We start from the raw sequence: 13,293 nt of genomic DNA on the forward strand, positions 1-13,293 counted from the left end.
TTATTTATTAATGACATAAATACGGCAGTTACAAATTCAAGTTTTCTTCTGTACGCAGATGATTTAAAATTGTATAAATGTATTCGGTCTGTTGCAAACTCCTCTCTACAGAGTGATTTAGACTCTACTGAGATAGGATTCCGTTAACCGTCTGCCCAAAAAAAAAAAAAGTGCCATACTGTGTCATTTTCTCGATCCCGTTCGCCATCAGTTTATTCCTACGATCTCGGTGGTAACATTTTGACTCTTTCACTAAAGATCTCGGAATCACTTTTGAGAGCAAGTGGAGGTTCTCTCTACACATACACAATGTCTGTGATAAATCTTCCAAGATCCTCAGCTTTGTTATGAGGAACACCTTTCACTTTGATGATCTGTCAGTTATTTGCGTTCTCTTTGACACCTTAGTTCGTAGCATTCTTGATTTATAATTTAGAATCCCCGAATAACCAAATATTCTCTTTTGGTGGGAAAAATTCAAAAAAGATTTTTAAGATACCTGTACAAAACGACATTTGGTTATTATCCGTTCTTATATCCCAGCGCCTTTCTCTTAGGTGCGTTGGAATACAATTCGCTGAGTTCTTGCAGAAAGTTGTATGTCGCTAAGCATTTCTTCAAACTACTGAAGAGTGCTATCGACAATCCAGACATTCTCGAGGAATTCCAGTTTTCCAGTTCCAGAACGTTTTCGAGTAACGATCGCATCCTCTTTTGATGCTGTTGGGGCTAGGATGTCCGCACTTTCCGACTCGCTTATGGCTGTGGCCATCCGGCTCCTTAATATGCTGGCATTACACATTGACCTGTTCAATGTTAGCTACGAGGAGCTGGTCCAATTCGTATAATTTAATTTTGATTATTATTTTAAGCAACATTCCTTGACTTTTTATCTGTTGCCGAAAGATAGATTTCACCACAAAAAACAAGTTTAAATTATCTGTGGCTAAAATCGACTAAAAGCTAATAAAACATATTTTTAACCTTTTATACAGGACTACACAAAATATTTATTTAATAAAATTAGTAATTAAAAAGATACGACAAAAAAACTTTGGGTACCAACACTTCGCCCAGGGTGGGTCAAGGTTGAAACTAGAATGCACATTTTTTAAATTTATTGTTGCAACAATATTTTAAGTGTTGTTAAGTCGTTCTTTATTAAAATATATCAACATTTTTCATGTAAAATAACGGAAATGCTCTTGAGTGTTATATTGTACATTAGTCAAACCGTAAACATATTTATTAATCAGAAGCAAATATTTCCACAATCACCTTGATTTCTATATAAAACAGGTTCCGCTATGCAAATTATATATTTATCTCTGTTAGTGTTTTACGTTTGATCAAACCAGTATCAATCTTTTGCTCATTGACAATGTCAGCTTTACCAAAATTAAGCGAAAAGGACAGAGCAGTCCTGAACAGCATCTTCAACCCGTCTCTACCCCTCGGAGAAGAAATACCCGATGAATTTGCAGAAGAACTTAGTAAGTCATCAAATATTAGCTAAAACTATCAATCGAGAGATTACGTAGTGAATTAATATATTCAGATGAGACGGCTTCCGACGAACGTGATTCTGAAGAACTGATCAAATTAGAAATATCAGCCGTCAAATGCGCAGAAGAGAAAAAATATTTTGAAGCTTTGGAGATATTTGAGAAAATCATTAAATTGTCTCTTGAAAGAGCTGCAAGTTATAATAATAGAGCTCAAGTATATCGTCTTTTGGGAGACAACAACGGTGATTATAGATCAATATTCTTAATTATTTTTTTAATATATATCTGAATAAAATTTTAGCTGCACTTGTCGATTTGAATAAGGCGATCGAGCTGAGTGACAAAATAGGCAAAACTTATAAGCAAGCTCTGTGTCAAAGAGGAATTATATACAAAAAGGAAGGTAAGGAAATGGAAGCTAAAGAGGATTTTAGTCGTGCCGCCAAGCTTGGCAGTCCATTTGCTAAGCAACAGCTAATTGACATGAATCCATATGCTGCACTATGCAATCAGATGCTGAGCCAAGTGATGCAACAGCTGTAGTGATAAAGAAGTAAATAAAATACTCGATTAATAAACATATAATTTTTATTATATATGGAATGATTTTGTAAGTACACTTTGTTCTTATGCAATAATTAATAATATATGTATTATATATATACAAGCAGTTCTGTATCATATTATTTTTAGTCATGGAAAATCACGGAATGAATAAAGTAAATTACATGTTGTATGCTTTAACATCATGCACTTAAAACCAAAATTGAAAATAAATTACAAAAAAATATCATTACCATTTAAAAAAATAAATGCACAATACTAGCAACTTAGGCAATTCATATTGGCAAAATTAATATAAACATAGATTAACACAAATGAATAATACTGGTTAATATAAAAGATATATACATTTCAAAACTAAGATCACTACAAATCATATTGTTCGTATAAAAAAATAACGATTTAAGTAGCAAAAAATATTTAAATGCCATCGGGAGTTCCGTAAAATTTTCGATTCCTTGTCGCAGTATTACTATAAATTAAAAGAATTTTAATACTAAATAGTATTATTATATATATATATATATATATATATATATATATATATATATATATATATATATATATATATATATATATATATATATATATATATATATATATATATATATATATATATATATATATATATTTATATATATATATATATATATATATATATATATATAAAACATATTTTTAACCTTTTATACAGGACTACACAAAATATTTATTTAATAAAATTAGTAATTAAAAAGATACGACAAAAAAACTTTGGGTACCAACACTTCGCCCAGGGTGGGTCAAGGTTGAAACTAGAATGCACATTTTTTAAATTTATTGTTGCAACAATATTTTAAGTGTTGTTAAGTCGTTCTTTATTAAAATATATCAACATTTTTCATGTAAAATAACGGAAATGCTCTTGAGTGTTATATTGTACATTAGTCAAACCGTAAACATATTTATTAATCAGAAGCAAATATTTCCACAATCACCTTGATTTCTATATAAAACAGGTTCCGCTATGCAAATTATATATTTATCTCTGTTAGTGTTTTACGTTTGATCAAACCAGTATCAATCTTTTGCTCATTGACAATGTCAGCTTTACCAAAATTAAGCGAAAAGGACAGAGCAGTCCTGAACAGCATCTTCAACCCGTCTCTACCCCTCGGAGAAGAAATACCCGATAGATATATATATATATATATATATATATATATATATATATATATATATATATATATATATATATATATATATATATATATATATATATATATATATATATATATATATATATATATATATATATATATATATATATATATATATATATATATATATATATATATATATATATATATATATATATATATATATATATATATATATATATATATATATATATATATATATATATATATATATATATATATATATATATATATATATATATATATATATATATATATATATATATATATATATATATATATATATATATATATATATATATATATATATATATATATATATATATATATATATATATATATATATATATATATATATATATATATATATATATATATATATATATATATATATATATATATATATATATATATATATATATATATATATATATATATATATATATATATATATATATATATATATATATATATATATATATATATATATATATATATATATATATATATATATATATATATATATATATATATATATATATATATATATATATATATATATATATATATATATATATATATATATATATATATATATATATATATATATATATATATATATATATATATATATATATATATATATATATATATATATATATATATATATATATATATATATATATATATATATATATATATATATATATATATATATATATATATATATATATATATATATATATATATATATATATATATATATATATATATATATATATATATATATATATATATATATATATATATATATATATATATATATATATATATATATATATATATATATATATATATATATATATATATATATATATATATATATATATATATATATATATATATATATATATATATATATATATATATATATATATATATATATATATATATATATATATATATATATATATATATATATATATATATATATATATATATATATATATATATATATATATATATATATATATATATATATATATATATATATATATATATATATATATATATATATATATATATATATATATATATATATATATACAATAATAGTTCAATGTGTTACCTTCCACTGACGGGAGTGTAAAAGAATCCCCTCGCTTTTGCGTTACTAGCACTAGACTTTGAACTAGAAGTCAAACTCGGGGTCGAAACGATGGTGTCTTTTGAAACCGGAGCACTCGTCATCATCCGTGAGCTCAGTTGTGGCATTGTGTTAATGCGGGGCCTCCACGATGGAGTGCGATGCAAAGGCGGGGTCGCTACAACACATGACCCATCTGAGCTAGTGACGGCTGCGAAACGAGCCCAATAATCCGACGATATCTCTAAAAGGCGCTCCATCACCTGCAACAAAAATAAAGGACATTTTTATAAAACCAATAATTTTTAACACTTTTAGTTTTACAAGGATTTAAATATGATTTTTAATAGTTCATTAATGAACAGTATTTTTCAAAATGGGTACACCTGTGAAGTAGACGGCACAGGATGTAAAAATGTATCAAGTTTTGCTGTGTTTTTTTGTGCAGGCAAGCAATCCGTTGATAAAAAATTTATTATTTTCAGATTTTTTTAATTAAGCATTTTCGTAGTTCAAAAAAAAATTTTAATTTGTCACACGGAATTTTTCAAAATCCACATTAATGTCATATTTCTAAAAGTTTGCCTGTCTCACTAAAATTCGCAAATTGATCACTCTTAATATTCTCTTCTGTTGATATGTTGATATGAATACAGGTTCCTGAGAGCTGTATCATCCGCATTTATTAATGGAGTGATGTTTATACCTTCTGTTAGTTGACATAAAAAAATCTATTTTTGAAATATGATCTATTTAAAAATCATTTGATGCTGAGATATATTTCTCTTTAACAGATGCCAGTTCTAGCACATTAGTTTTATTCAATGCACGATTATGCTACTGGTTATCCAGTTGATTATCACGGTACAAAATAACTCCCAAAATAGTACTATTATGCTTTATTAGGATATAATAGAATGCAGTTAGCTGCATGGGTATTGAACATAGGACTGACAAACTTACAGCTACTTGTTGTCTGGTTTGATTATACATTTCGTTTGGATTTGGGTCATTATCAGAATAGCCGATGATGGTAGGTCCAAATACTTTAGCTAAATTCTCCGCTGGCATCTTACACTCAATGCATTCAGCAACTCTAAAAAAATATTATTTATTAACACATAATACAACATATTTATAATACGCAACAAACAAAAAACCTTTGAAGATGCAGCATCATAAACGCCAAGGTATCACGATTAGGTTGAGGCAATTCACTAATTGCCTGATAAAGTGAAGCTTCGCTATCGTTCTTGTCAGACATCTCAGTTGCAGCCACAAAATCTATACAAAAAAATCAATAATTTATATTATACTTAGCCGTGTTCATTTGAATAGCTACAAAGCTCGACGTAATCAACTTACCGGACCACAGCGAGTAAGTGACCAAAGGCTCACGCAAAGACCTGAGGAAGTCTTTAATACACCCACATATCACATTAATGTCAATGTTGGTTAATGGTGGTGTTCCTTTATTTTTTAAGAATCGTTCCTATAAACACAATGAAATTAAATAAACGTTGGCTATGAAAATATCACATAAATCAATGAAAATAATTATACTTTAAGAGATTTCACTTCTTTTTCTGAACCAGGAACCCTATATAATCCAACTTCTGTGAGACCTCGAGCTTCGACTTCGTTGACACAGTGGATTATGAGAGCCGGCACCATTGGGCACACGCTTGGAGTGTAATCGGCAATCGTTCCCTATAGAATTTAATCGTATAATATTTATGACAGAAGTTTAACTAAGCCCAATATTGCAATATTAACCATTTGATTGGGTCCGCTGGCTGATGGAGTTCCATGACTAGGCACACAAGGTAACGGCAGCTTATCTTTACATTCAATATGACACACAGCACGACAATCGGTACATTTGACCACAGCCTTGGCAAATCGAATTCTGTAAGCAATATATGTATTAAAAAATGTTACAAGGGAGAAGATCCAGGACAATTGGTAAACACAGCTGTCGATTAGTCAAGTGTTTGAGGTAAAAGGCTATCTGTTGTCAGTTATGAACTCGTTCAAATTTTTTTAGAAAAAAAATGGGTTTGATAGGCATTTATAGATTAATGAAGCTGTTACTAAATAATAAATAAGCTATTGGAAGGTCCATACGTAAATATTAAGTGTATTATAGTCAGACACAAAATAAAATGCTAATGATGTATTTAATGGACTATGTATAAAGAAATTATACTAGATGTATAACATAATGGACAAAGAAATAAAAAAAAGTTATCAAGTTGAATCCTTAAATTCCCTGAATCACAACACAAAGTAATCCTCAAGGTAGGTATTCCTATTATGCTGCTGGGGGATTAAGATATACTAAAACTGTGTAATGGAATGTGGTAGATTATGAAGATATTGAAAGTATATGCGATTAGGATAACAATCCTTATTGGCATATTCAAAGAGAGAATATATTTATTTCTACATTATATTTGCGTTAACACAGTCAGTTTGAGAGCTATCCATTTCATCATTATTGATCATTTAAAAAGAGATGGCAAGTTTTGGTTTACGCCTACTATTAGCTGTAAAGCACATAAATAAATCATTACCTATTTCCGCAAGTAGTGCAAGGTTCTGGTCGTATTACAGTTTTGTTTGTAAAGGAATGCTGGCGTAGTCTGGCAGGTCCTCGTGGACTACAAGCTCCTCCACTCACCATTGCTGACCAACTTTCGGCTTCTTTACCTATTATATTATTTTATTAAAATTAAGCAATATGATCATTAACGATTAAAAGTATAATATTTAGGTAAATATACCTCTAACTTGCTCTGGATGAGCAAAGTGTTTGATATTCTTAGCATAGTTGCTATTAGTGTCCATCTTAGATGGCGTCTTCATAATGTATTCAACTTTGGTGGACTTGGGAGTTGGTTGTGTGCAACTGCTCATTTGACTTTCCTGCCTCTCTTCGTCGTTATTTACAACTCCCTAAAAAAATTAATAAATTATAAAGTTTACATAAGTATTAAAAATAATTTTAAATGCAAGCTTTGCAATGAGTGATTATAGTACTGGTCGATTTTATATCGGCCATTACTGCACTAGCACACGTATATGAGCACATATGCAATGAAGCAAACGCAAAGTCGTTTAAACGCTCGACTGACTGATGGGTCATTTATTTATTGCATGATGTGTGAAAACAACTGCTTCGCAAAAACCCTGCGCAGCACAGATTTAAAAGAAAAAAATATGATACTTTGAATTAACACTTAATGCGATATTCGAAAAGATTTTTTTACAAAAACTCAAACCACTAATTATTTTTTAATTATTTAATTTTGTATCGAAAAAATTATAATAACATCTGTTAGAATAATATACTATTAGTCTTAAAATATTCAAAGATCTCAGTAAGAGTATGTTAAAAATGTCATAAAAGCGTGATAGCGTTTCCGGCTGTACGATCTGGTCCCCGAAAAGCGTGTTAATCGGAATCTGGTACTTTAAGTGTTAAAAACAAAAATTTATCAAATGTTTTGACTTGTATTGCTACACATGTTAAAATTATTTTATCAGTGACTTTCAATCTGTGAGGTCACATGAGGCCAAAATTAAAATCATTTTATTTCTAGTTTAAAAAAATATTTGCAAAGAAACTGAATATTTTGAAACTCAATACAAATTTAATGTTAGTTTTGAGGATTAGTAATTGAAATGCATCGATTTTGTTGAGATTACTTTATTATCACGGCGCCACGCTCAAATTTGGCAGTTGTGAAACGTCAACTTGTTGTTCAAACTAAACCTAACCTAAACGAATATGGTAACAGTATAATAATTAATTTGTTTATGTTAGGTTTAGGTTTGAACGGCAATGGACGTTTCGCAACTGTCAAATTTGAGTGTGGCACTGTAATAATAAACCAGTAGCAAAATTTGGTTTTAATAAAATAATTAATAAGTTAATTTTTCGGTACCTTTTCTGTTATGAGTGGTCAAATTTATTCATTTGTGTATACATTTAATTTATTTATATACAATTTTAAATTACACTTTTTTAAGTCGATTCGTTGTAGTTATTCATGGGGTACTCACTGTTCTGATCAACACTCACTCACTGCCGCTTGTACCTAATTGTTTTGTTTTGCTATATAAATTGTTATAAAATTTAATCAGGTTAGATGTGAATGGGCAGCCAGTGAACCATGAACACAAAAAAACAGGCTCTTGCAGAAATTGTAAGGTTTCTGGTTTCAGTACGAGGCAGATTGAACAGGTTTATTTTCAATGAAAATATAATCATATATAAATAAATAAAATTTAAATTTTATTTAAATACATTAGATTAAAATATAATTTTTTCATGGAAACAAAATCAATACATTTCATAAATTAATCTTTAAAACTAGCATTATTTTATTTATATTGAGTTTCAAAATATCGATGGTTTAAAGTGTAAATTTGGGTGAAAATAACTTAACAATGCTATCTTATTAATCAAAATACACATACTCAAAAAAAAGTATTTCTAAAAACTACAAACATTCAACTATAAACTTGAGACATTGTTTCATATTCCTATTTTCCAGTTGCCTTATTTAATTTATTGTTTCTCCTATAAAGTTGTCAAATACGGTGTTAGCAATTTTATACTTAAAGCCATTGACATTGTTTCTTTGTAAATATTTTTTTAAACTAGATATAAAACAAATTTTATGATTTTTTAATTTTGATCTTATGCGACCCACTGATTGAAAGCCATTGATAAAATAATTTTAACATCAAAACATTCAATATTTTTTTTTAATTCAAGTCATAAATTTAATCATATGTGTGCAAGCGCAGTAGAGGCCAGAATAAGATCGACCAGTACTGTGATTATTAGTATATAGATGGAATACCTCAATAACGGATGAGGCGGTTATTCTCCCGTTTCCTGAACCGTCGACGATGCAACGATCCACTGTAACCGTAGTGGTGGCAATAACCCTATTTCCATTACTTGCATTAGTTTCCACCTTCATGCAAAAAATAGTTAAGAAAAGAAAAGCCTGAGAGATGTGGAGGTGATTAAAATAAAAACTTACTTTACTCCTCTCCGAAGAACATCTCTTTTTTGCCGATGAATGCTCCTCACTCGGAGGTATATGAACCGGGCCGCCCGAAGGTCGATGACGCTTCCAAGACCTCCTCCCATTAACGATTGACTCGTCTAAATCATCTTCTGATCTAGAAAAACTTTGATCTGATAATAAATTACCTGATCATATTTTAAATCATTAATAATAATATAGCATGTTTATAATGAGTACATTAAATTCAATTAACCTGTAGAATTTAATTCTGTGATTGTATTCAATCTGCCATGAACGATTGGATCGATTCCAACGTGAGTGGAGCGACTCGTTGATGTATTGTTAAGAAAAGCTAATTTTTCTAAAGTATCATTGTTTAGCTTTGATCTATTATCGTTGAATAATAAATCCCGTGCTAAAGTCATCTGCTTTTCCTATAAAAATTGATACTATATAATATTTGTTGTAGAATAGTGTTCCAACATAAAATCTATGTATATCTAACCAATGAATTCTTCTCGCTTTCGGCTCTGATCCTTTGCTTTCGTTCAGAATCGAGCAGCTTTCTAGCATGACTCAGCTTACTCTCCCATATGGAGTTCTTTTTCAAGGATTCTTGCAATTCTTTTTGAAGTCTCGAGGTTTCCGTGACGGCGCTGGACAACTGTTGCTGCCATTGTGTTTGTATCTCCAAAAACCTTATAAAATCTAACGAAACACTTGTATTAATATTTTATCAAGTATAGTATCGATTTCAGTGATAATTTTATTACATCATCAATACCACTTACTGCATCATGGATGTCAAAAGTAAAGTTGTTATAATCATATTAAAGTTTAAAGATGTCACATAATTTTGTAGACTGATTTTTTATTACATTTTACAATATTATTTACTACAATTGAAAGAAATTTTATGTCCGTAGAGTTAAAATGAAACTGAGATGCTGTTATTTTCAACCTAAACATAATCAGTCTACAAAAACACAAAACAAAAGATATTCGTCTGATCAAATGCACTTACATTCTTCAGCTCTACCGTCGTTTAAGATGGAATTGCAGCGATTTAAGTCGTCAAACTCGGCAAGTAGAGACAGAGCATTCGGCGACACGTCCACTTCTGCCATGACGCTGGCAATATTACCTGAAAAATGAGTTACAATCGTGAGATATAATAATAAATTAAATAGAATTGCAACGCACGTGTTTATTCAAGTGTCCAGCAGTTAACACATGTGTTCATTATGAGGTAGTTAAAAATAACCTTGATGGTGGCCTCAAGGAAAAGTATATCAAAATTTAACGGAAATTCATAATGACGTAATATAACGACTTTTATCCAATTTTCACACGCTTTATACTCCATTGCTACGCAATACTGCCGATTAAACGCAAGAGAGCAAAAGATGCCATGAAATTTATTTGGACGGAAGCCAAGACTGTGTGTAAAATTAGGCGGGATTCGTTCGCAGGAATTGAGAAGGTGGTAGAGGTTGTAGCTTACCCTAGATGGGGTGCAGAGTGAACGGCGGACTAGCGAAGCGAAGCGTAGAAACCGACCAATAGCACCGGCGAGTCGGGCGGGCTGCCGCTACAGCCAGCGCAACAGTCACATTCAAACGCGTTGTCGGTTGCGGCCATAACGCGCCGAGATTTGACCATAAAGCTCTTAGAGCTAAAATTTATTTTAATAAAAAAGTTATTTATATAAATACTGAAATATATTTTTTACTATTTATTTTTATTTTTTTATTATTACAAAATTAAAAACATTACAAAATTAATTTTTTATTAAAGCACATATTCCTTTAAAATTCTATATTTTCTGCATAAATGATACAGTAAATAAATTTATAAATTCATATTTTCACTAGCATTTTACATTTTTATACAATTTATTTGATAGGCGCTAGTGTAATTATATGCTGCTCTAAGATGTCAATGATATTCATTAATTTATTTGCTGTTCTAACCTATTGAAAGTACAAACTCTAAGTTTAATCTTAGAACTTTATTTAGATCAAGCCCAAAATACAAACTGTGGGTCCTATTTATATTTAAATATGTTTAGTATGGCCAAAGCTTGGCGGCACTCTGGTAACACTGGCGTAACGGATTTCTTTCGACTGACAACCTTCGGTGCGTTCGCGCATCGTCGCGCACTCGCGCCCCGTATATTTATAAACATTAAGTTTAAAAAAATTCAACAAAATACTACTGCAGCGGCTCAATCTGTATCTAATTGCCACCCGTCCCCATCTCGTCGCCAAAAAACTAAGTCTCTCAAGAGAAAATAAGCAGAAGAATAAGTACACACAGACGTGGCATCTCGCATATTGTTCCATAGTTTGTCTGCACTTGGATATTACCCTATGTTTTAAAAATACTATGCTAAAAAAAGTTCATTTTAGAAATTTTTGTGCAAAAATGTATAGGGTGATCTTTTGCGTATATTTTTTCGGAAATTTCGCTACAATTTGCCACTTAACCGAGATCTTGGATGGCGATTTCAATTCCGGACTAATTTCGGTCAGTCCGGAACTGTTGGAAATCTTAATTGCAACACAAGGAATAATATAATTTATTTGTAATAAATTTGATACATTGTTATCCAAAACATCATTATTGTCTTAATTCATCTAAGTAATGTGTTTTCTTCAAACGGTCATGAAAAAAGAAAAACATATTAAGATACAAAAGCAAAAACTTGAAATATTTTACTCCTTCACGAAAAAAATATATACTGTATCGTTAATTCAAGTGATAATACATCTACGTCGCATTTTTATTCTACTAGGGCTAAAAGATCGTCACAGAAAATTATGCAAGACGAAGCATTGACATACTGCCAGATAGGCTAATTTATTTTAAACACTTGATATATTATTTTTTTCTTACCCTGGCAATTCATTCAAACTTGATAAAATAAATAATGAGTGGGGTTGTTAATAAAAATATTATATAATTGTGGCATTGTGCTTTAAAATTACAGAAACCATATAAGTAGTGCCGGGCTGAGGGGCGGGCTGCACAGGTGGTCGCCCGGGGCACTAGCCCAGAAGATGCGCTAATTATTTCGAAAGGGGGTGCTATTTGAATATATTTAATACAATATTGGAAGTTTGCATAAGCAGCGCCGTCCAACTGGCAAAAAAGGGTCATCTGGGAATTCAGGGATGCTGCGAGATATTTTTTTAGCTCTCGCAGGAATTCTAAATGAACAAAAAAATGAGAGAACCGTTTTTAGTGTTACTTTTTGATAGTTAAAAAATCTGGTCATTTTACTTAGTCTGCAAAATTTTCCAGATGATCTTTTTTTAGAGATCAGGGTGCTGAATATTCTCTTTATGTATCTTTATAAAGTTATATAGAAAAAAATACACGTGATATAATTATACAGAAAAAAATACATTTGAAAAGAATTACACAAGATAAAAAATACACAAGTAATATATTTCACATTGTAATAATATCGTATTGTATGTATTTTTCATTAGGTCAGAAAAATAAGTTCTTATTTTTATAATGGCTATACATAAAAAAAATTAAATATGAAAATTGAATAAGAAAAACTAAAATATTTAAATTACTGATAATATTGTATAATATTTTTAAATCACTTTCCAACACTAATAGAATATATTTATGGTAAAGAGCTAAACATTTTTCTAGAGAATATGAAATTACTGCAGTGTGTAATTATTTTATTGTGTAATCCTTTTTAAGGGTAATTTAATCCCTTGATTTTTTTCTAGATAATTTGCCCGTGTAACAAGCTCTGATATAAATAAGGAGTGCTAAGATGTCTTTCTAATCTAAATTTAATC

The 13,293-nt window shown here is 29.4% G+C and overlaps 2 protein-coding genes across 4 annotated transcripts; one reads left to right on the forward strand and one right to left on the reverse strand.

The window, feature by feature from the left end:
* The first annotated feature begins 1,332 nt into the window (after positions 1–1,332).
* Positions 1,333–2,175, forward strand: LOC148235770 (tetratricopeptide repeat protein 36 homolog). Its single transcript, XM_088184725.1, has 3 exons — positions 1,333–1,493; positions 1,559–1,750; positions 1,810–2,175. The coding sequence occupies exons 1-3, from the start codon at positions 1,382–1,384 to the stop codon at positions 2,049–2,051; spliced, it is 546 nt and encodes a 181-aa protein (XP_088040851.1). The 5' UTR covers positions 1,333–1,381; the 3' UTR covers positions 2,052–2,175.
* Positions 2,082–11,115, reverse strand: tum (Rac GTPase activating protein tumbleweed). 3 transcript variants are annotated; one of them, XM_088184715.1, is made up of 15 exons: positions 10,971–11,115; positions 10,491–10,610; positions 9,972–10,174; positions 9,720–9,900; positions 9,479–9,651; positions 9,293–9,409; positions 7,205–7,376; positions 6,995–7,130; positions 6,195–6,327; positions 5,982–6,128; positions 5,784–5,910; positions 5,579–5,702; positions 5,382–5,514; positions 4,401–4,681; positions 2,082–2,544 (listed from the first exon to the last, which is right to left on the reverse strand). In XM_088184715.1, exons 2-15 carry the CDS (start codon positions 10,591–10,593, stop codon positions 2,493–2,495), a joined length of 2,082 nt encoding a protein of 693 aa, XP_088040841.1. In that variant the 5' UTR covers positions 10,594–10,610; positions 10,971–11,115; the 3' UTR covers positions 2,082–2,492. The 3 variants fall into 3 exon arrangements, with proteins under 3 accessions (XP_088040841.1, XP_088040842.1, XP_088040843.1); XM_088184716.1 differs by lacking the exon at positions 10,971–11,115 and adding an exon at positions 10,731–10,869; XM_088184717.1 differs by lacking the exon at positions 9,293–9,409 and having other exon boundaries at positions 10,971–11,107.
* Positions 11,116–13,293: the final 2,178 nt, after the last annotated feature.

The sequence above is a fragment of the Plectrocnemia conspersa genome, unplaced genomic scaffold (genome assembly GCF_051122295.1).
Source record: "Plectrocnemia conspersa isolate PC_06_02 unplaced genomic scaffold, ASM5112229v1 ptg000004l, whole genome shotgun sequence".
NCBI lineage: Eukaryota > Metazoa > Arthropoda > Insecta > Trichoptera > Polycentropodidae > Plectrocnemia > Plectrocnemia conspersa.